Source organism: Myotis davidii, unplaced genomic scaffold (assembly GCF_000327345.1).
Source record: "Myotis davidii unplaced genomic scaffold, ASM32734v1 scaffold187, whole genome shotgun sequence".
NCBI lineage: Eukaryota > Metazoa > Chordata > Mammalia > Chiroptera > Vespertilionidae > Myotis > Myotis davidii.
Window position 1 is genome coordinate 470,719 of NW_006383018.1, and position 24,137 is coordinate 494,855.

The 24,137-nt window shown below is 37.7% G+C and overlaps 1 protein-coding gene across 1 annotated transcript in view; it reads left to right on the plus strand.

Moving 5' to 3' along the window:
- The first annotated feature begins 346 nt into the window (after window positions 1-346).
- The window catches only part of RUNDC3B (RUN domain containing 3B), a 98,446-nt gene continuing 74,655 nt past the window's right edge, over window positions 347-24,137 (plus strand). Inside the window, exons 1-3 of the mRNA XM_015558255.1 lie at window positions 347-454; window positions 3,097-3,167; window positions 7,912-8,027. Of these exons, the coding sequence (XP_015413741.1) occupies window positions 347-454; window positions 3,097-3,167; window positions 7,912-8,027 (295 nt within the window). The remainder of the gene's footprint in view (window positions 455-3,096; window positions 3,168-7,911; window positions 8,028-24,137) is intronic.

Below are 24,137 nucleotides of genomic sequence, written 5' to 3' on the forward strand. Positions count from 1 at the left end.
AATTAACTGCCATCTTTGTTGGGTTAATTTGCATAGTCTCTCTGATTGGCTGGAGGGTATACTAGAGTGACACCAATTTGCATGTTTCTCTTTTATTAGTGTAGATAATAACAATTAATTCAGACTGGCTTACACAGAAAGATTTATTGACTTATGTAACTGGAAGATCATAGCTTCACTGTTTCCTCCAATGTTAGCTTCATCTTCAGTCTGATAGCCTTGCAGTTACAAGATGGTGATGCGATTTTTCATGTCTATGTAGGCAACAAAGAGGATTCAGTGCCACAACCATTGATAAAAGTCATTCTGATTGACCAGGTTAGGCCAGCATCAGCAAACATTAAGAATGAGGAAGAATCCCATTACCCTGATGGATAGTACTACTCTGAGAACACCCTACAAATGGAGTGAGGATAAGCCCACCCTTGCCACATTGTTGCTCACAATAGCAATGGTATGTAATGGGCATTGACAAGGCTACCACTTGGTATGTCCTTTATATCCTGTTAAATATTGTCAGTTTTAAAACTTCATCAACATGGTGGGCAAAAATGGTTTTCCATTGCTCTTTTACTTTGCATTTCTTTCATTACAATTGAGGTTTAAAATATTTATTGGCGCCCTAGCTGGTTTGGCTCAGTGGATAGAGCGTCGGCCTGTGGACTCAAGGGTCCCAGGTTCGATTCCGGTCAAGGGCATGTACCTGGGTTGCTCTGGGTTTGTTTGGCTTCTGTAATTGAAACACTGTTGCAGGGCTGAAAGCAGGTTTCTGGGGTTTGTTTAGCTTCTATAATTGCAACATTGTTGCTTAGAGTGCAGCTCAGAGGCCGGCGGCGGCAGGCGGGGAACCTTGGTTTCCTCCTTCACTGGAGCAAGCAAGCCTCCTGTTCGCTTCAGCTGCCTGGCTGCCGGACGCCATCTTGGTTGGCAGTTAATTTGCATATCACCTTGATTAGCCAATGGGAAGTGTGTCGGAAGTATGGTTAATTACCATGTTTGTCTATTATTAGATAGGATGTTTGGGTCAGTCCAAATCATCTGAGAGCAGCTGGATATATAGACTGCATTGATTCACACTCTCCTGGCCCCGTTGCTTTTTCCCAGTTGTGCATTGGTAAGATTACATCCGCCTACATTGAGGGTCATCAGAAAAAGCAATCACAGAGGGTCTTCTTGAAGTTGTTGTCAAGAAAATTGTTTATTATGTCAGATAGTAATTATATATTATCTTCTGTGACTATTTCTGTGAGAAACATCTGTCTTATTTTAATGCCAATAATTGTATCTCTAGGCAATTGCTTTATTTATATCTACTGAACCCAAATGAATGTATAAATAACAACTTCTCTTCTTCTCATGCAGCTGTTAGAAATTTTAGTGTTAAATCTGTGGCCAACCCCTAAAACTGATATCAATTATCATAGTAATATATTTATCCTATTCTAGCTATAATGTAGAGGGAAATGAAAAATGTAAAACATTTATTTAGTACACTGTAATTTAAAACATTAGAAATATTGACAAAGTTTCTCCTTTGGAAAAAACTTATCAAGAACAGTTTGAACACTGCTGTATATCTGAAACTAATAAATAATAAAAAAAAGAGTAGTTTGAATAGTGCTTTCCTTCTTCTCATTGTATAACTTAATATATGGAATAAGCATATTTTTATGCCATGACAAATGGACATATTCCCTTCTAGGTTTAAATCAGTTTTCAACACTTTATCCTTTGCACTTTCAAAGTTGTGAAAATCTCTGAGGCCCAACACTGTGAAGTGGTTTGTCGATGTCTCTTCCTTTGGGACATCTTCATCCTTTCGTCACGACCACTTTACTCATTTATGTTTGCCTTTAATAAGTTTCTCTGGCTGCATATCTAAATGATCTTGAACAGAAGAAGCAGTGTCGTTATTCCCATGATCAACTATTTCCTCCATAACTCCATTTGTGTCTGATTCAAATTTCACTTCTAGCATTATCACTTTCCATTTCTCTGCCGTGTTTTCATCTTTGTTGGCCCATCACTTATCAATAATTCATTTTCATGAAACAACATGTGGGTTTATCACCAGGAGACAAGAAGACAACACAGCTATAGGCTTTGATTTCTGTGCATGAACTAATAACAGGTGCAAAGTGACCAGTCCTAGACAGACTTCGAATAAAGTGATGTGATTGATCACTGATCAAGACCTATATTTGTTATTCACATGTTATCCTCTAACTAGAGAGCTAGCAGCATTTTATGCAATTACTCACGTATAATAGTATTCTATTAGAAACCATGTTGTTATGAGACTGTTATTATTTAATTGTAGTAACTGAAATTAGTGCATATTGGAACTGTGCCAAGTATGGACTGACTTATTTATTTATTAATTATAAACAAAACCCATTACATGTTAGCATAGATAATATATTTTAATGAGAACTATTATTTTCCAAAATAACAAAAATGGCAAGAATAGCACTGTTTTACATCTTTGCAAATATCTTTAATCTTGCGTTTAATAGAAGATAACTAGATTCTCATATCTGCTTCTGCTTTCAGTCTATTCTGATATATACCATGTAGTCTCTGGAAAACTCCAAAATACGCTTGGTAAAAAAGCGTCAGAACCAAAAAAGCAAGCAATGTCTTATAATTGTTAAGAAAATAATTTTGACCTTTCAGACCTCTGAAACGGCCTGGGTCCAAGAGTACACCTTGCAATTCTTTGTATACAATGAAATCACTTTTATCTTATACAAACAGAATGATAGTAATTATATATCCTTGAGAAAATAATTACTCAGATAATTTTCAGTCTTTTTTGGTTCTGACAAATAACCTTGACTAAGAAAAGTTGAGATAGTAACATGTAGTTAAACATTAATCCATCTATAACAACAACTGGAGTTCAATGGAGGAAGCTGTTACATAAAAGGAAAAAAAATCTAGGAAGTAACATTGATGAAGTTGTTCTCTTGTACCAGAAACATAGTTAATTTAGATGAAATGCATGACTAAATGAATAGAAATAAAATGGTAAACAGAAACCAGATTAAAAAGGGACTTGAAAACTTATTTTTATTTCTATGTCCATTTCACCAGAAAAACGTTGCAAATCCCCAGAAAACTTTGAATGTCCCCATCAAACTTTTTAAGTATGATGTTCTTGTCCAGTAAGATATAAATTTTTAGGAAAAGTGTTCCTAAAATGAATAAACAAAAACCACACATCTTCACCTCCACCTTTGACCTAAATGGAAGGAAACTTCTGAATGTCGGAGTGTTTCTCTACAATCTTTATTAGGTGGAATGGAATAGGAAAAGCTGACTCTGCAGTCACAAAGAGGAGTAATGTACTGCTTTAGAAAATCACAGTGTCTCAGATATTAATGCACATTGGTGAAATACACAAATTATATTTAAAAAGATAAAACTAACAAAGTGCTTATTTCATCAAAAGAGCTAGGTTAGAACTCAACCACCTATAACAGTCTGATGAAACTTTAGTCACTACTGTCCTTCAGGACTAATACAAAATTACCTAACAAATTATCTACTTTGTAAAATGCAATAGCCGTGGAGAGTAACACGTACATTTCTGTAGCATCCAGAGCCATATACAGATCATTAAGTAGTCAATAAAACAAGAGTCTTTTTTCATCCTGTTATCAGTAGTTTATATTTCTATAGAAGACAATATTTGCATGACAAAAACCTAAGATGGTGAGTCTCAGAATGCTAAATTACTTTTAACTCAAACTCTCCCTAAAAATGAAAACAAAAGCAAAATCCAAATATCACAAAGCACATCATTACACACAATTTCTGTTATTTCCAAGCAGAAAGATATTTTCAGGGTGAAAAAGCAGTTTAAATAATTTGTAATATATCAAAGTGAATAATGCAGAAAAAGAATATTTCTCAGCTTTGTTTCATCAGTTATACCCTGTTCTCTTGCCAACACAAACCTAAATTTCAGAAGGTGAATTAGATCCTTAAGTCTAGCTAGCCAAGTCTTCCCACTCACCACTTCTCTAGAATCGTGTAGCTAGCTCCATAATTCCAGAATCTTTTTGTCCATAACACAGTAAGCTAAGATGTGCTATAAAAACCAAATCTGTAAAATGAATTTTAATACATTTAAAAAATATCACACAGATGCTGAGCTATTTCCTGATAATGATGATGTTAATATTAGTCATCTTTTTCTTAAAGAGGACTGGTTTTCAAATAATAAAATGATAATTTGATGAATGTCTAAAAATATCAAATCAAGTCTAAGTAATAGCTTTTACATAAGAACTTGAAAAATACAAAAATTACATAAAAGGGTCGTACAGTTAAGTGCAGTTCTTTTTTAATAAATATTTTTAATTTTTCAATTAGAGTTGATGTACAATATCATATTAGCTTCAGGTACACAACTCAGTGATTAGAGATTATATTACTTACTAGAGGCCTGGTGCATGAAATTCATACATGGGGGAGGGGTTGTCCCTCAGCCCGGCCTGCACCCTCTCCAATCCGGGACCCCTCAGGGGATGTCTGGGTCTGCTGGCTCCTAACTGCTCACCTGCCTGCCTGATTGCCCCTAACCACTCTGCCTGCCTGCCTGGTCGCCCCTAACTGCCCCTCCCCTGCTGGCCTGGTTGCCCCTAACTGCCCTCTTCTGCCAACCTGGTCACCCCTAACTGCCCTCCCCTGCCGGCTTGGTAGCCCCTAACCACCTCTGCCTCGGCCCCTGCCACCATGGCTTTGTCTGGATGGATGTCTGGAAGATGTCCGGTCTCATTAGCATGTTACCCTTTTATTAGTGTAGATGAAGTGATCACCCCAATAAATCTAATCTCCATCTGACACCATACATAGTTATTACAATATTATTTTTAATCCTCTCCTGAGAACATTTCCATTTATTTTTAGAAAGAGTGAAAGAGAGAGGGAAAGACAGGAATATTAATGTAAGAGAAACACAGGGCCTGGGCTGGGGAGGACCCTGCAAATGAGGTCCATGCCCTTGACCAGAATCGAACCCAGTACCCTTTGGTCCATAGGCTGATGCTCTATCCACTGAGCCAAAATGGCTAAGGCTACCATATTATTGACTATATTCCCTATGCTGTACTTAACATCCCCATGACTATTCTGTAACTACCAACTTGTACTTCTTAATCCCATCAACTGTTACGCCCATTCCCTCACCCCCTCCCATCTAGCAGCCATCAAAATATTCTCTGTACCTATAGGCAGCCTCTTTGTGATTTGCCTGTTCATTTGTTTTTTAGATTTCACATATAAGTGAAAGCATATGGCATTTGTCTTTTCCTGTCTGACTCATTTCACTCAGCGCAATACCCTCTGGACCCATCCATGTTGTTGCTGACGGGGAGATTTACTGATTATTTATAGCTCAGCCATATTTTATTGTATATATGCACTACTACTTCTTTATCCACTCATCCATCAGTGGACATTTAGGTTGCTTCCATATCTTGGCTATTGTAAATAATGTAGCAATGAATATATGAATGCATATGTCTTTTCACTTTAGTGTTTTGGATTTCTTTGGGTAAATACCCAGAAATGGGACTGCTGGGTCATATAGTTCTATTTTTAGTTTTTGGGGGGATCACCATACTATTTTCCATAGTGGCTGCACGAATTTGTAAAGTCTATTTTGTCTTGTATAAGTATTGCTACTCCAGCTTTTGTTTGTTCATTTGTTTCTATTTTCATAAAATATCTTTTCCCATCTCTTTACTTCCAGTCTCTGTGTGTCTTTCAATCTGAAGCAGTCTCTGTAGACTGCATATGTAAGGATCTTGTTTTGTTATCCATTCAACCGCCTATGTTTTTCAAATGGAACATTTAACCCATTTGCACTTAAAGTAATTGTTGACACACATGTTTTTATTGCCATTTTATTATTCATATTTTTAATCTTTTTTCTTCTTAAAAAAGACTTTTTAACATTTTTTTGTAATTCTGGTTTGGTGGTGATAAACTCCTTTAGCCTTTGTCTCTTATTATAGCTTCTTTTTTTTTTTAAAGTCTATTTTGTCTGGTATAAGTATTGCTACTCCAGCTTTTGTTTGTTCATTTGTTTCTATTTTCATAAAATATCTTTTCCCATCTCTTTACTTCCAGTCTCTGTGTGTCTTTCAATCTGAAGCAGTCTCTGTAGACTGCATATGTAAGGATCTTGTTTTGTTATCCATTCAACCGCCTATGTTTTTCAAATGGAACATTTAACCCATTTGCACTTAAAGTAATTGTTGACACACATGTTTTTATTGCCATTTTATTATTCATATTTTTAATCTTTTTTCTTCTTAAAAAAGACTTTTTAACATTTTTTTGTAATTCTGGTTTGGTGGTGATAAACTCCTTTAGCTTTCTATTGTCTGGGAAGCTCTTTACATGTCTCTTGATTCTAAATGATAACTTTGCTGGGTACAGTAATCATGGTTGTAGGTCCTGCTGTTCATCACTTGAATATTTCATGCCAATTCCTTCTGGCCTGCAAAGTTTCTGTTGAGAAATCAGCTGACAGTCTTATGGGAACTCCCTTGTACGTAACAAATTACTTCTCTCTTGCTACTTCAAAGATTCTCTCTTTGTCTTTAACATTTTAATTCTGATGTGTCTTGGTGTGGGCCTCTTTGAGTTCATCTTGTTTGGGATTCTCTGCACTTCCTGAACTTGTATGTCTATTTCCTTCTCCAGATTAGGGAAGTTTTCTGTCAGTATTTTTCAAATAGTTTTTCAATTACTTGCTCTCTCTCTTTTCCTTCCGGCACCCCCAAGATGTTAATGTTGGTACACTTGATGTTCCCAAAGTTTCCTTAAACTGTCCTCATTTTTAAAAATTCTTTTTCCTTTTTGCTGTTCTGATTGGGTGTTTTATACTTTCTTATCTTCCAGATCACTTATTTGATCCTCTGTTTCATCTCCTTTACTGTTTATTTTTTGTAATATATTTTTCGATTTCATTCATTTCCCTGAAGGAATTTATATTTTAATAAGATAAAGATAGACAACACAAATAACGGCAGTAGGATAAATTGTAATTGTCTCTGGAGGGAGATACAAACAAAATATTAGTTTGCTAGGAATATGTTTGCAGTGGTCGGCAAACTCATTAGTCAACAGAGCCAAATATTAACAGTACAACGATTGAAATTTCTTTTGAGAGCCAAATTTTTTAAACTTAAACTATATAGGTAGGTACATTGTTATTAACTTAATTAGAGTACTCCTAAGGCTTAGAAAGAGCCACACTCAAGGGGCCAAAAAGCCGCATGTGGCTCGAGAGCCGCAGTTTGCCGACCACGGTGTTAGAGGATAATCCTTCACTGAAGTGATGTGATGTGAATGGAGTCTTGGAAATGTGTTGATTTTTGGAAGTCAGAAATAGAGATAAAGGACATTCTGATAAGAGGAAAAAGTATAGCATACTTTACATATTTTTAAGTCTCCCTATTTATAACTCATAAAAACTTTGGATCTACATATCATGAACACTGACATCCAAGTTTATTAAATGTTGTGCTTCAAAACCCTTGAAAGCATTTTGGTCTGATGCTCAAATTTCTTACAAGTAGTGTCATAGCTTTCAAATATTTTGGAGTTAATAATTTAGGTCATTTTTAAAATTCTTATTTTAATAACTGTGAGGACAGTGAGCTGTTCCTAAGGTTTAGTATAATCAACAGATAGTAAATATATAAATGAAAAGCCTGATATTTCTGTAAATGTTTCTATTTACACAGTGAACTTGAATAGAGGGAGTTTTCAAAATATATAATCTTATGAAGTATTTCTCTAATACCTCCCCAAATTGCTTTCTTCCTGTTTTTGCTACTTGGGTGAATAAATCAATTCTGCTCAAAAATAATAATCACCTTTTTTTCATAGGTTTTCTGTAAAGACCCTGATTGATCGGTCCTGCTTTGAGACAATTGATGATTCTTCTCCTGAATTTAATAATTTTGCAGCTATTTTGGAACAGATTCTAAGTCACCGGCTAAAAGGTAATAGCACAAGTGTATTATTTATCTCCCAATAGCTCTCTTTTTAATAAGCTTGAAGTTTTAGAAATGATACAGTCTGGTGTGAGTTAGATAGCAACCATGCCAAATCATGACAAGCATAAAAGTGATTTTAGAATGCATAATCTTTTGGCCTATGTTCCTGGGAAAGAATCTCTGTTTCAGATGTGTATCCATTTCTAGGATGGATTAAAAATACTGAATGTGTACTTTGAAACTCGTAGTAATAGTAAGCTATGATTCATTAGATTTTTTCATTAGAAAAAGAACATATGTGCAATAAAATAAGTCAGTATAAGAATTTATAAGAAAAGGGTTAAATAATGTCCTTAGCCTATTAGCTCTCCATTACCAATTGCAGATGTTAATAGAATATGTAATGTCCATAAATTTACTATAATGAAGATTACTTTAAAATGTTGTTTTGTTCTTTTGTTGTGAAATGTGTTTAATGAACATACAGAAAAGTACATACAATATATGGTTGATTATGGAAATATAAATTCCCAATCTCCCACTCCCCTCTACCCACACTCTAAGATACTCTTACATGATCACAGCCATATCCCTTTCCCCAGCGTAATCATTATCCTGATCTGAAGAATGATCATTTCTTCGCCCGTGTGTGGTTCCCGGAACCCCTTTTCCTATATGGTTCCATAATGAAGTTGGGATATTTACATACATGTTCATGAATGAGAATGACTTATAATTTTTTTCCTATTGTCTTTGTTGGGTTTTGATATCAAGTTTTTGCAAAAAATAAGTTAAGGAGTATTTCCTCTCTGTCTATGCTTTGGATGAGTTGTGTGAGAATTATCTGTTACTGAAAGTTTAACAGAATTTTCTGGAAGAGCCTCTTGGGCTTTAAAATTTTTTTCTTACATGTATATTTTTTACTATCATTATGAAAAACTACTCATTCAAGCTTTTTAATGCCATGATACTATTCAGGTTTGGAGAATTATAATTTTATAAAAATTAGGTTGGTCATAAGTCATGTTCTTTAACTTGAATCAATTACCAACACAGTGGTATATTAAAATCTCTGAGACAGTGGATTTCTCTATTTCTCCTTATAGATCTGTAAATATTTCCTTTGTCTTTGAGACCATATTCTTAAGCACATAGAAATTTAAATTTATTAAGACTTTTTGATAAATTGAAACTTTAATCACTATAAAGTGACCCTTTTTTACTCTTTTTTTGGTATTAAAGTTCATTTTGTCTGCTCTTAATATAAATAACTAGGCATTTTTTGTGTTTAATATAAAAATAATGAGTATATTCATTGCCACATGCAAGGAACAGAGTCACTTTCTATAAGTAATTAAAATAAAAGCTTAAAATAAAAGGTAGCCCATCTCTAAAGATTAGTAGGTGGTATTTTAATCAATTTACAAAGAATCATCTAGGCATTAAATTTGATTGCTTAATCTCCGCTTCATTAAACTTTGAAAAAGTTTTAGCAGTAAGTAGGTTAAAAAGAGGTATGTGAAAAGAAATGCTCTACTTTGGTTTTCTTAAAATAAATCCATAAATCCATTTACGTCAAAAACATAAATCTCAAAATTTAAAAGGGAAGATGGGAGCTATATTCTTTCAGAGTTATAAAATATTTTTATTAAAAATATAGATCTAAACTATAGCTGATAATAGCAAGATATCTATATAAAAGCTTAAGTGACAGTTAGGACTGAACAAACCGAATGATCGGAACAACTGGTCAACCAGTCACTATGATGCGCACTGGCCACCAGGGGGCAGACGCTCAATGCAGGAGCTGTCCCCTGGTGGTCAGTGTGTTCCACAGCCAACCTCCCATGGGCCCTCCCCCCGGCTGCTGGCCCCCATGTTAGGCCTCGATCGCTGGCCAGGCCAAGGGACCCCACCCGTGTACAAATTTGTGCACCGGGCCTCTAGTTATATAGAATAAATATTAGTAAGAATAATAATTTATTACATTAATTCTGTAGTCTAGTCTTCCTAAAGGAAACTTGATCATTAGGTGTTTTCAAAGTCTTTATTATCTTTACAATATTAATGGCATAGTTTCAAATCAGTACTCTGTTTTGGTAATATAACTTATGAGAGTCTCAAATTTAATCTAAAGGTTCTATTCTCTGCTTTTTGATGTTAAAATAAACAAGTTTTACTATGAGTATTTATTAAATCACAGTTTAGCAGTCCTGTGGGTTTGTGTAAAAGGGTTGAATTTAATTACATAGAGAAACAAAATCTGAATTCAGTTGGCCCTTTGCAGTTTAAAAGGTGGTCCATATAATCACTAATGCTTTTCTATTAGAAGTTGATTATTTTGCATTTAAAAATGGTTACTTTTTTCTTATGTTTGTTGTTCTGTATTTCTTAAATTTTCTGCCATTAATATATTACCTTTTATTTAAAAGTTTTTTAAAGCAAAGGATATGAGAGTATTTTTAAAAATATATAATTTATTGGTTTTTTTACAGAGAGGAAGGGCGAGGGATAGAGAGCTAGAAACATCAATGAGAGAGAAACATCGATCAGCTGCCTCCTGCACACCCCCTACTGGGGATGTCCCTGCAACCAAGGTACATGCCCATGACTGGAATCGAACCTGAGACCCTTCAATCCGCATGCCAATGCTCTATCCATTGAACCAAACAGGTTAAGGTGATAGAGTATTTTGAGATACTGCCATGGTTTCTATGTTGTGTGGTGATTATATTTTTATATTTTATATATAGGTTTATAAATGATACCTAACTAAAAAACACATGTAATATATGATGTTTCTAATGTTCACAAGTTGTTTTTTTTTAATCGGAAGATCTTAATTCCTGTGATATACCATTTAACATATGATTGATCCATTCACAAAATACATAAACAACTATCAACAGAAAACAATTAGGCCACGTTGAGCTATCCATGCTGAGTGATCAGATGGACTCTCTACAAACTGGACCCCTTCTGCACACCTGCCTGCCACCTTCTGAGTCATGTCTCAGCAAAATATAGATCAGAGACTTTTAGAATTACGTCTAATGGTGAACGTTATTTCTGAGAAGCCAATGAACTAAACTGTGTTGAAAATAGAATCTCTAGTTGATTTATGATGCAAATTTCACTAGTACTAAGGCAGTAAGAAAGATGATACAGTGAGATGTGTGTTAATTTTTTAAGCTATGTAAGATTAATAATTCAAAAGTTTTATTTTTAAAAGTATATTTTTATTGATTTCAGAGAGGAAGGGAGAGGGAGAGAGAGAGGTAGAAACATCAATGATGAGAGAGAATCATTGATGGGCTGCCTCCTGCATGACCCACACTGGGGATCAAGCCCAGGCATGTGCCCTGACCGGGAATCGAACTGTGACCTTCTGGTTCAGAGGTCAACGCTCAACCACTGAGCCAAGCTAGTCAGGCAATAATTCAAAACTTTTCAAAAACATTTCCTGTGTGTGTGTGTGTAGGGGAGGGGGGAGGGGGATAAGGATTGAGCAAAAAAGGAAAAAAAAAAGAGGAAAAAACTCATGGACATGGACAACAGTGTGGCGATTGCCAGGGGGGTAGGGAATGGAAAGGAAAGAGGGGGTGGGAGGAGGTGGAGAGGGTATTGGGGGGATTAATGGTGACGGATGGAGACTTGACTTGGGGTGGTGAACACACAATACAGTGTACAGATGATGTGTTGTAGAACTGTGCACCTGAAACCTGTATAATGTTGTTAACCAATGTCACCCCAATAAATTCAGTAAAAAATGCTTTAGATTAAAAATTATAAAATGAAATAACATAAAAAATAAAAACATCTTCTGTAGATCAAATATTGTGGTCACTGTCATTAATACATATATATATGAATCATGAAATGGTTCTGTAACTTTCAAGAGAAGGTATTTTAAAGATTTAAGTGTGTAGAGACTTACATATATTATTTCTCATTTTTTAGTGTTCTAATATGTAGCAAATAGATCTTATTTTTGGAGAAGTCACATGATTATTTTTGGAGAAGATAGTACACTGTGTTCACTTAAACTTTAGTTATATAATTAATTTTTCCAAGTACAGATTTAAAATATATTACTTCATGGGTTTGTAAGGTTTACTTTCCTTAAGCTATTGTTTATTTTTGAAAGTGAAGTGCATTTAGTTTAATTACTAATTTTTTCCAGAGAAAGATAAAATCTAGGCATAACGTAGGCTAGTCTGACAGAGGTAAAGTGGGGAGCTGAAACAGTTACCTGCTCCGCCCCTTAGTCCCCATTATAGGAGCAAAGGAGGCTTTTAAAATGACCTACAGTATCTTGTTTGCAGGGATCCTGCAATAAAGGTGCCTTTTTTTTCTGGATTATAGCTGCAAACTAGGAATTAATCACAGAATATAGAATTCGGGGACTCCAGGTCATCAGTTTGTTAATTTTTAAGAATTTTGATTATAGTTTACCTTTAGCATTATTCTGTATTAATTTCAGATGTCCTGCATAGTGGTTAGACAGTCATGTGCTTCACAGAGCGGTCCTCCCAATATTTCAGGCACCAACTGGCTCCATACAGTATTACTGACTCTATTCCCCATGCTGTACTTCACATCTCTGAGTCTTTTGTAGCTACCAATTTGTACTTCTTAATCCTTTCGCCTTTCTTCACCCAGTAGCCCCAAACTCCTTTCCCTCTGGCAACCATCAGTCTGTTCTCTCTGTCTATGAGTCTATTTCCATTTTGTTTATTCTATTCTTTAAATTCCAAATATAAGTGAAATCATTTGCTATTTTTCTTTCTCTGTCTGAGTTTCACTAGCAAAATACTCTCTAGGTCCATCTATGCCATCACAGAAGGTAAGATTTCATTAGTTTTTACTAGTGGCCCAGTGCACGAATTCATGCACACTGAAAGTGAATTAAGTAGAAGAAATATTTTTTTAATATATTTGATTGATTTTTTACAGAGAGGAGGGGAAAGGGATAGAGAGTTAGAAACATCGACGACAGAGAAACATTTATCAGCTGCCTCCTGCACACTCCCCACTGGGGATGTGCCCACATCCAAGGCACGTGCCCTTGACCGGAATCGAACCTGGGACCCTTGAGTCCGCAGGCTGATGCTCTATCCACTGAGCCAAACCGGATAGGGTGAAGGAATATTTTAATATTGCTATTTGTCCTGCTCCCTAATCACCATCTCCTCCCTCTGCCTGCTGGCACCTGCACTGGCAGGTCTGTTACCGCCCACTCGCTAGCCCCACCCCCCACCGACTGGTCATTCTGCCGTTTGATCAGTTTGCATATTACCCTTTTATTATATAGGATGCCTGAGTAGTATTCCAGTAGGTGTATGTACCACAGCTTTTTTATCCACTCATCTCATGATGGGCACTTGGGTTGTTCCATATCTTAGTTATCTATAATAATAAAAGCATAATATGCTAATTAGACCAGATGTCCTTCCAGATGTCCTTCCTTCTAGATAAAGCTGCAAGAGGTGGGGGCCCAGGCAGAGGTGGCAGAGGCCCCGGGCCATGGTGGCGGCGGGTGGGGGCCAGGGCCAAGGCCCTTGCATGAATTTCATGCATCAGGCCTCTAGTTGTAAATAATGTTGCAGTGAACGTGGAGGTACAGATATTCTTACAGATAAGTGTTTGGGGTTTCTTTGGATATATCCCCAAAAGTGGAATTGCTGGGTCATAAGGCATATCTATTTTTAACTTTTTAAGGAACCTCAACACTTGTTTTCCATAATAATTGCACCAATCTCCATTCCTACCAATAGTGCACTTTTCTCTACATCTTCGCCAATGCTTGTTATTTGTGGATTATTATTGATGATAACCATTCTGACATGTGTGAGGTGGTATCTTGTGGTTTTGATTTGCATTTTGCTAAAGATTAGTGATGATGAGCAACTTTGCATATGTCTATTGGCCATTTAGATGTCTTCTTTGGAGAAGTGTCTGTTCAGGTCTTCTTGCCACTTTTTAATTGGGTTGTTTTGTTTTTGGTTTGTTTTTCTAGTTGAGTTGTATGAGTTTTTAATAAATTTTGGATATTATCTCCTTATGGGATGTATCATTGGCGAATAGCTTCATGCATTCAGTAGGTTGTCTTTTCGATTTTGTTGATGATTTCCCTTGCTGAGAAAAAACTTTTTAGTTTGTTGTAGCATGTTTATTTTTTCTTTTGTCTCCCTTGCCCAGGAAGATAAATCAGAAGAAAATATTGCTAAGAGAAGTATCTGTGATTTTATTGCCTGTGTTTTCATCTAGGAGTTTTATTATGGTTTTAGGTCTTATATTTAAGCCTTTAATCCATTTTGAGTTTATTCTGGTGTAGGAAGGTGGTCTGATTTCATTTTTTGAACTTCTATTTTAAAGCATAATCTTTCTCTCAACCCCATTTCCACCTCTTATTCTAAAAACCAGTGTAAATGCAGAATATATGGGATGTCTTGTTGATGCAAGGCAAGGAAATCAGGCATTTTGCCTGCTCAGAAGTAGTTGCACCCCCTGACCTGCTTTCTGTAACTCCACAGCACCATTTCAGTTAGCACCACAGATAATAGACTAAATATCACTACTCTAGTCTCTCTCCTACTGAAGCAATCCATTTACTGATATTTCTTACTGGTGGATATGCAGTTGTTTAAATACATCTGATATTTTTTAGCTTAGGTTAGCTAAATAGTTTACATTTTTGTGCAGTTGAAATTGTTAAGAAATTCTATGTATATGTATCCAAACTATCTGACGGTGCTTTCCACCACCTTTTCCAAATGTGAGGCTAATTAACATTAAAATATTGCTATTACATAACTCTTTCTCCTCAGTTCCCCCCTTTTTTTCTATTAGGTAAGGTATCCCTAGTTCCTTCAATCTTCCGTAATCACCATAATCTTAGCTATCCTTCTGGTTTATCACTGGTTTGTTAGTATTGCTCTTAAAAATCTTGTACATAAACTGAGTAAAATGCTTCACAGAGGTTCACCTTTGTATTAAGGCCAAGTGAAATCCCAAGGATGTTCAAAAATTGACAATTGCTTATCTTATGTTTTAGGTTCTCTAAATTACTTGTCTGAGCTCAAGTTTAATAGGAATAAATGCAGTTTTATTTCTTTTATCGTCCACTCTAAAGATGGGGAAGATGGTTGTAAAAATGAAATTTAAGAGGACTTCTACTTGCAGGAAGATGAAGTGGCATTCTTTTCTCTATTTTTCCCACTAAGTATAACCAATTCAACAATAAAAAAAAGAAAAGACCTGTTTCTGTGCACAACAACGATGCATCTCAAATGCATTATGTTAAGTAAAAGATATGAGACTCTAAAGGCTATATACTGCATGAGTCCATTTATATGACACTAGAGGCCTGGTGCACGAAATTCATGCACTGGTGGGGGGACCTCAGCCCAGCGTGTGCCCTCTTGCAGTCCGGGATACGTTGGACATCCCTCTTGCTCCTTACCGCCTGCTTGCTCACTGCTCCTTAGTGCTGCCTTGGAGTCAGGAGAGGCTCACGCCACCACTGCTGTGCTCGCCAGCTGTGAGCCTGGCTTCTGCCTGAGCAGTGCTCCCCCTGTGGGAGTCCATTGACCACCAGAGGGCAGCTCCTGCATTGAGCGTCTGGTCCCTGGTGGTCAGTGCGTATCATAGCGACCAGTCATTCTGGTCGTTCCACAATAATGGTTGCTTAGGCTTTTATTATATAGATTAGGGGCCCAGTGCACAAAAATTTGTGCACTCGGGGGTAGGGGTCCCTCAGCCCGACCTGTGTCCTCTCGCAGTCTGGGACCCCTTGGGGGATGACCACCTGCTGGCTTAGGCCCTCTCCCTGGAGGATTGGGCCTAAGCTGGCAGTCAGACATCCCTCTGGCAGCCCAGGAGCCCTCAGGGGATGTCCACGTGCCAGCGGGGAGCAGGCCTAGCTGCAGTAGAACATCCTTAAGGGGCTGATGGCTGTTTGCAGGCTGGTCAAGCCCTCCAGTGGGGTGTGGCCAGCCTGGGTGAGTGGCTGATAGCTGTTTGCAGGCTGACCACAGCCCCTTCAGGGTGGGTGTCCTGCTTGGGTGCCTGGCCAGTCTGGGTGAGGGGCTGATGGCTGTTTGCAGGCTGGCCACGGCCCCCAGCCACCCAAGCTCCCAGTGGAGGCTGGCTGGAAGCAGGTATCTGGGATTTATTTATCTTCTATAATTGAAACTTTGTTGCCTTGAGTGGAGCCCACAGCTGGCCAGGGCAGGTGGGAAGCTTGGCTTCCTCCATTGCTGGGGCAACTAAGCCTCCTGCTTGCTCCAGCTCCGTGGCTGCCAGCTGCCATCTTGGTTGGGTTAATTTGCATATAGTCACTCTGATTGGCTGGTGGGAGTGGTTTGCGCATAGCAGAGGTGCAGTCAATTTGCATGTTTCTCTTTTATTAGATTAGATACTAGAAAAGGCAAAATTATAGTGTAGAGAATAGGATCAGTAATTATCAGAAGTTAGAGGTTGGGGGTGAGGTTGATTCTATAGTGTCTGCATGAAAGGATTTTTTGAGGTGGTGGAATTGTTATGTATTTTATAGTCCTAGTTACATGACTCCTTGAAAATTTACTGTAAATTAAAAAAATATATTTTTTATAACTCCCTCAAATTCAATTGCTTCCCATTAAAACATTAAAATATTGGGAGGATCCCACTTTTTCATTGTAATACTTAAAATTTCCACTCCTTCGCTCCCAATTACTTTAGGAAGTTAGGTAGTTTTTCATAGCCCATAAAAACCAACCTCAGAGAGTATTTACCACTACCCTTCCATGTTTTTCTTGACTAAATGTAACTCCTTTCCTTTGCTTTAGACATGAATCAGCATGCATTCCCTAATCTTTTCACAGAGCAGATGCCTTAAATTGGCACTTCACAGATGCCTTCCTCTTTCTTTCTTTTTCCTTTTCCTCTTAATCTTTTCCACACATACATACGTGATTTATTCCATTTGTTCTCTTATTTAGCAATCCATATAAGCACTATGCTAGTGTCTTAGTATTCAAAGATTATTAAGGCATGTTTTCACATGAAACTCAGTCTTGGAGGGCAGAAGGAGGATACATTAACACATAATGGTGTATAATAGTGTCATTGAGTCATAATAGAAATATTAATGAGCGTGATGTAGCACAAAGGGTGAGTAATTCATCCTGTTTGGATGGGTCAGGGAAGGCTTCACATAGGAAAAAGGCATAAAAATGCCTCAAATGAAAATTAAAATTTTAAATGTCATTTGTGACTTTGGGCCTGACAGCTTAAGAAAAATAATACAATTTAGTAGTAAAATGATAAGGAACAATCTTTTAACCTTCAGCTAGGTAATATTGAGATGGGATACAGTAATGAATTTTGTAAAGGTTTTGTGGAAAATCACTGATTAAAACAAAAATATAGAATATCTTGAAGCATCAAAGGTTATATGTAGCTGGTAAATTTAGTTCAGTGTCTTTAATTGCATAGGTAGTAAAATTAGCTAGTTTAGAATATAGAATTTTAAAGTTCAGTAGTAAATAAGTAACTGTAGTATCATAGAAGACCAGAGACTATCAATTGGTAATATACAACTTACTAAAAAATGATCAAGTATAATGAGACACTATGTCACATTTCCTATGAATTAATGAGTTAATTATATTTACTAACATTGGGGTTTGCTAACTTATATTCAATTTATATTTTGCCTTGATTCTGAACATTTTTTCGTTATGCTTGTGTACAGTGAGTCCTTTTGTTCTTGTTTGTAAATTTCTGTGCTTTAGCATCGTTGGTCTTTTGCTTTTTCTTGACTGTACCAGGCACATTTTTACCATAGTTCACCATTGCACTGTATATTCCCGCTGTATGAAAAACACTTCCACATATCTGAGTGGTTAACATTTTCAAGTCTTAACTTCTAACATATTTTGTGATTTACTAATTATTATTGTTTATTATCTTTCTTTACCTCCACTAAAATGTAAGCTTACCTCAGGGCAAATATCTTTGTTTTGTTCACTGATGTACCTCAGATCTCTAGAATAGTGCCTGGGAAGTGGTAAGCACTCAGTGAGTATTTGTTGGGAAATAGAATTCCTAATGCAACAATAATTTCTGTGTTGTTGTTTTTTTATTTTTCTGATAGCATCTGGATTCAGACTCTTAAAATGAGTTAGAATGCCTGTGACTTGACATTTTAGAATTTCTCCAATCCAATTGAACTGTTATGATACCTAAGCTTTTCTCAGGAACACTGGCTTGAACCTCAAAGCTCTTCCTGACTTAGATGATAAACAGTTACCTCCCCATGGGGCCACCTTTTGAAGTGCAGTATAAACACCCTTAGAAACAATGGGTAAAGATAAACCTTTCCACTTGGCTTTTGAATTTTCTTTGTTAATTTTTGAAGGTTTTCCAACTTTTGATTCTTGGTGTGCATACAAAATGAGACTTGAATTGTTTCTCGAGTAAGATATGAATACAACTCACCCAGTAAAATCCATATACGCAGGCCAAAACATGATACAATAGATAAGAAAGTGACTCTGAAGGTTACCAGAGTTTGGCTTTTAGACAATGGACAAGACTGCCACTCTGAGAAACACCCTTTAAAGTTTTGTACCTGGAAATTTAGGAAAGCTTCAGCAGATTTTCTATCTCCAAAAATTATAATATTCAAGGAATTCTTGAAACATCCCAAGTTATATGTAACATGGTAAATTTAGTTCACTGTCTTTAAATTGCATAGGGAGTAAAATTAACCTATGTAGAATATACTAAGTTTAAGGTTCGGTAGTAAATAAGTTTGTAGATTCTAAAAACAGAAAGGTTAGCCAGTGATGGCGAACCTATGACACGCGTGTCAGAGGGACACGTGAACTCATTTTTTTGGTTGATTTTTGTTAAAAGGCATTTAAATATATAAAATAAATATCAAAAATATAAGTCTTTGTTTTACTATGGTTGCAAATATCAAAAAATTTCTATATGTGACACGGCACCAGAGTTAAGTTAGGGTTTTTCAAGATGCTGACACGCCGAGCTCAAAAGGATCGTCATCACTGACATGATGCAATATACAGATGATATATCATAGAATTGTACACTTGAAATCTATATCATTTTATTAACCAACTAGGGGCCTTGCACACAAATCCGTGCGCAAGTAGCTCGCCACTGCTTGCTCGCACCCTGCCCTCTGCTGCTCATAGCTCTCTGCTGCTCATAGCTTGCACCCTGCCCCGCCCACCAGGAGACCTATCAATGCACCTCCGGGTGGTCGTTACAGTGTGATGGCATGATGACCACAGGCTTTTTATAAAATAGATGTTACCCAAATAAGTTTAATTTTAAAATAATAAAATTAAATTATAAAAAAGAAATTAAACATATAAACATTTAATATTATATATTTTATGAAATAGTGTGAACAATAAAATATATATTTTACAACAAAGGTTTTATTTCAATTGCAAATGTGAGAGTCTTTTCTATAGATAAGCACTCTTTGGGCCACTTGGAAATAATGTGAGTTTTGTCTTTCAGATATACTGTGTGTGTGTTAAGGATTTACAATTCATATGAAAAATATTCACTCTAGGTATACTGCGTATTTACTATCTCATTATTTTTCTTATTTCTGAAGTTGCTAGTGAAAACTCATAACCAACCAGGAAAACTAACTGATTTTTTTTTCTACATGTTAGATTTTGTCTGTAGCCAAAGGAGTAGATCAGCAAGAGGCTACAGGGAACAGATGCGCTAGGTCTAGGCAGGTATTTTCTGGGTCTAACCTTTCCCATTTATAATATGAAAGAGGTATTGAAATTTGCAGGTAATTTGGAATCTACTGGATTGTCATTTGATCTAGATGTTTCTGGTGGCTTATGGTCCAAGCAGTAGCTTTTCCATATGAAGGGCCTGTCCTGCCTCAGGCTTTAGATTATCCTAAAAGCTCTCAAACAAACAGCAGCTGGCATCAGCATGCCCCATACCTATCAATAAGAGGCCCAAGACCTAGCACTAGCACCAGCCTGTCTTACTTCAGAGCTGGGCCTTGCCTGGGCACTTCCAAGCCCAATACAAGGAGCAGCCATCTGCAGATCTCTCTGTAGCTCCTGCCGGGTAGCCCAAGGCAGTGGCTGACTTTGCACCTCCCAGGAGGCCCCAGAGCCAGTACACCTGTTGGACAGCTCTAGACCATACCAGATTACAACTCTATACATCCACAAGCGGCACACTAAAGGAGCTGATTCAGTAAGCACCAAAGTCGCATTGAAGCAAGTCCTGCTCCATAGGGACGTCTCCTACACAGCAGCTCTTCCACTGTAGTCACAGCTTGTCTTCACAGCCAGTTGGCCTGGAGGTCAGTTCCTCCCAGTGACGCCAACAGCAATCAAGACTCAACTATGAGACTGTGCTCACAGCCCACGCAGGGGTGCACTTAGAGAGCCCAGCTCAGGTGACTGGGGAGGCTGAGCCAGTGGGCCCTACAAGACACCTACTATATATTGTCTACCAATTCCAGGAGACATAGCAGCCTACCTAATACATAGAAACAAACACAGGGAAGCAGCCAAAATGTGGAGAAAAAGAAACATGTCACAAATGAAAGAAATGGAAGCAAGCAAACTACTGGAAACAGAGTTCAAAACAATGGTTATAAGGAGCCTAATGAGAGATTCAAGGGACTTAGTCAGACTTTTAAGGATCTTAGTGAAAATTTCAAAGACATGAAAAAGGACCCATCAGAAATTAAGCATACATTAACTGAAATAAAAAATAATTTTAGAGGGATTCAACAGTAGAGTAGAAGGTTCCAAGAATTAAATCAACAATTTGGAATATGAGGAAGCAAAAAATACCCAATCGGACGAGCAAAAAGGAAAAAGAATCCAAAGATATAAAGATAGTATAAGGAGCCTCTGGAACAACTACAAGTGTACCTCATGGGGGTGCCAGAAGGAGAAAAGAGAGTGCAAGATATTGAAAACCTTTTTGAAGAAATAATGACAGAAAACTTCCCCTATGTGGTGAGAGAAATAGACTTACAAGTCCAGGAAGCACAGAGAGTCCCAAACAATAGGAATCAAAAGAGGACCACATCAAGACACTTCATAATGAAAATGCCAAGGGTTAAAAGCAGCAAGAGAAAAGTAGTTACTTACTTACAAGGGAGCTCTCAGAAGACTGTCAGCTGATTTCTCAACAGAAACTGCAAGTCAGAAGGGAGTAGCAAGAAATATTCAAAGTGATGAATAGCAAGGATCTACAACCAAGATTACCCAGCAAACTATCATTTAGAATTGAAGGTCAGATAAAGAGCTTCACAGACAAGAAAAACCTAGAGGAGTTCATTACCTCCAAACCAGTATTACATGAAATGTTGAAGGGTATTCTTTAAAAAGAGGAAGAATTAAAAAAAAGATAAAAAGTATGAATAATAGAGTGGCAATAAATACATATCTATCAACAATTGAATCTAAAAATCAAAATAAACAGAAGGAGTCGAAAGAGCAAAATAAACTGATGAATAAAATAGAACCAGAGGCATGGAAACATGGAACAGACTGACGAATCTCAGAAGGAAGAGGGACGGAGAGTGCGAAGAGATTATCCGAAGGCCTTATATCATACTAGAGGCCCAGTGCACAAAATCGTGCGGTAGCGTCCCTAGACCTAGCTTCCTGCCATCAGGGCTGTCTTCTGCCGTTCATCAGTCCCAGGCTGAACACTGCCTCCGCTGCTGGGCTGTCAGGCTGTTGGGGTCAACAGTTCATCCCCCGCTACTCAGGGGCTCACACAAGTGCCGCTGCCACTGGGGCTCGCGCTGACGGAAGCTGCGAGGCACGCCCATGACATATTCGTCCTGGTGTGATGTGGGAAGAGCTCAGGAGATTTATCTCAGTGCAGTGGCGGATGCAATGGCGTGAGCGCACTCTGCCTATACAAGCTTCCTCAGCACACCGGGAAGTGGCAGTGCCCACCTGAGCCAGCCTCCTAGAGCACCTACATAGTACCCTGATCTTTCCTACTATTGGCTGCCCTAAGGATAGTGTAAACTTCTGATTGGTCCAGAATGTTATATATGTTGCTGCACATACACAATAAACTTAGATCTGCGTCACTGAACCTGGTCTCCGGAGTCGGGCATGCTTCTTAGGACTCCATCGGCCTCACCCCCGCGGGACTCCCTGCTTCAGAGATAGAAATAGACATGGATTTAGACATAGATGGTATATAGATCTACATCTTACATATTTGTTCTGGTTGCTCTGAACAGATAGAATCTACTTTAATGGAAGCTTATCTGTTTTACCTTTCTTCTAGGATAACCAACTTTTCTCTTTATTCTATCTCTCCCTCCCTCATATTTATTGAGATATAATTGAAATGTAACATTTTGTAAATCTAAGGTGCATGTGATGATTTGATATCTCTATATATTGCAAAATGACCACCACAATAATGCTAGTTAATACATCCAGATATTTATTCTTTGCCTGTTTAAGATGGGATCATGAAAAGCTGGTACCATGGATCTGTCTCTGGCCCAATGGCGTAAGTTGGGCCCTCTCTGAAGAAGAAACCTGGGTTCCCTATGATCAATGCCGGGGCCCCGCCAGCAGGCGAGGGGATCCAAGGCAGTTGCTGGGCGTGGAGGCCACAGGGGCATAGGCTACCAAGGAGACAGAACTGAACCTCACATCACCCTGCTTGGCCCAGTTGGATGGCTGGTTAGTCAACGACGGGTAAGATTCCTCAGGGAAGGAACAACCTAAGACAGGCACAGTCACAGAGGGGCCATCAGGAGAGAACTTGGGGGTCAACAGAGGTGGGGCACAGATCCTCCCCCCACCAACTATGCAGGGGCTTGAACACTCTTCCCTTCTGAGTGAGGTCTCCTGCCCCCATGGCTGCTGCGCTTCCCATGCCCAGCTCAAATCGGGACCCAGGTAACAGAAAGAGACTTGGCCCAGCTGAGATCAGTACCTGGACAACAGAGACTTGGCTCACAACAGCTACCCTATATCTACAACCAGCCTAACACCAGGAATGCTCAGGGCCTTCTCAAGGATTCAAAATAATCCTTTCCATTAATATTAACAGTGATAAACTAAAATTGTTATTAAAGTATTAAATTTGACAGTAAAATAATAGTCAAGTTTTCAGATTAATTAAAAAATGGCTCAAGAAATATTAACCCAAATTTTCATTTCCTGGAAAAATTGCTTAACATGCAGTGAACCTAAAGCAGTCATATTTTTATGCAAAAAATTAAAATTTAAAGTAATCTAGACTGCATTATACATTTTCCAAAAACCTCCTAAAATTAAAAAATCAAAAAAGGGAGAATAGTGGAAAAATACCATGTAAGAAAAATACCCTGTAACTAATTTACATCCAGAAAAATTTTTCATTTATAATGCTAACAACAAGACACCCATAAAAAACCTATATGGTGTCAACATAAACCGAAGGAAATTCATGTAAGCAAAAATAAATAAAACTCCAAGTAAATTGTCCGTTATTAACCTTTGGTCGAGAATACGTTTATATATTTTCAGGAAACAACTCCAAGACCATGTGGATTCCTACAACAGAGAGGAATTATCAGGAATGCTCCAGCCATGAAAACAAGAAAAAAAAAAACAATCCAGAGATAGAGGCAACTAGCATGCACAAGCTATTTCCTCATTTAACCCTCTCTAGCTGCAAGCATCTCATATAGGCATGCAAACCCTGTAACCCCTTATTGCCTTTAGACCCCCTCCAGCCACAAGGGGTCAATCCCCGGGGGCTCCAACTCAATGCCTTATGGCAAGCAGATGTGACCCATATTCCAAGCTTCGGTAGACTCAAACATATACATGTAATCATTGACACTTGCTATGGAACCACGTATGCTCAGGCTCACACAGGTAAAAAGACTCGCCACGCAATAGCAACCCTCAAGGAAGCATTTTTAACATTAGGCTTCCCTTGGAAAATTAAAACAGATAATGGTCCCTACTACACTAGCGAGGCTTTTCAGCAATTCCTCACGAAACATAACCTCAAACACGTTACTGGCATACCATACAACCCACAGGGACAAGCCATAATAGAAAGACAGAACAA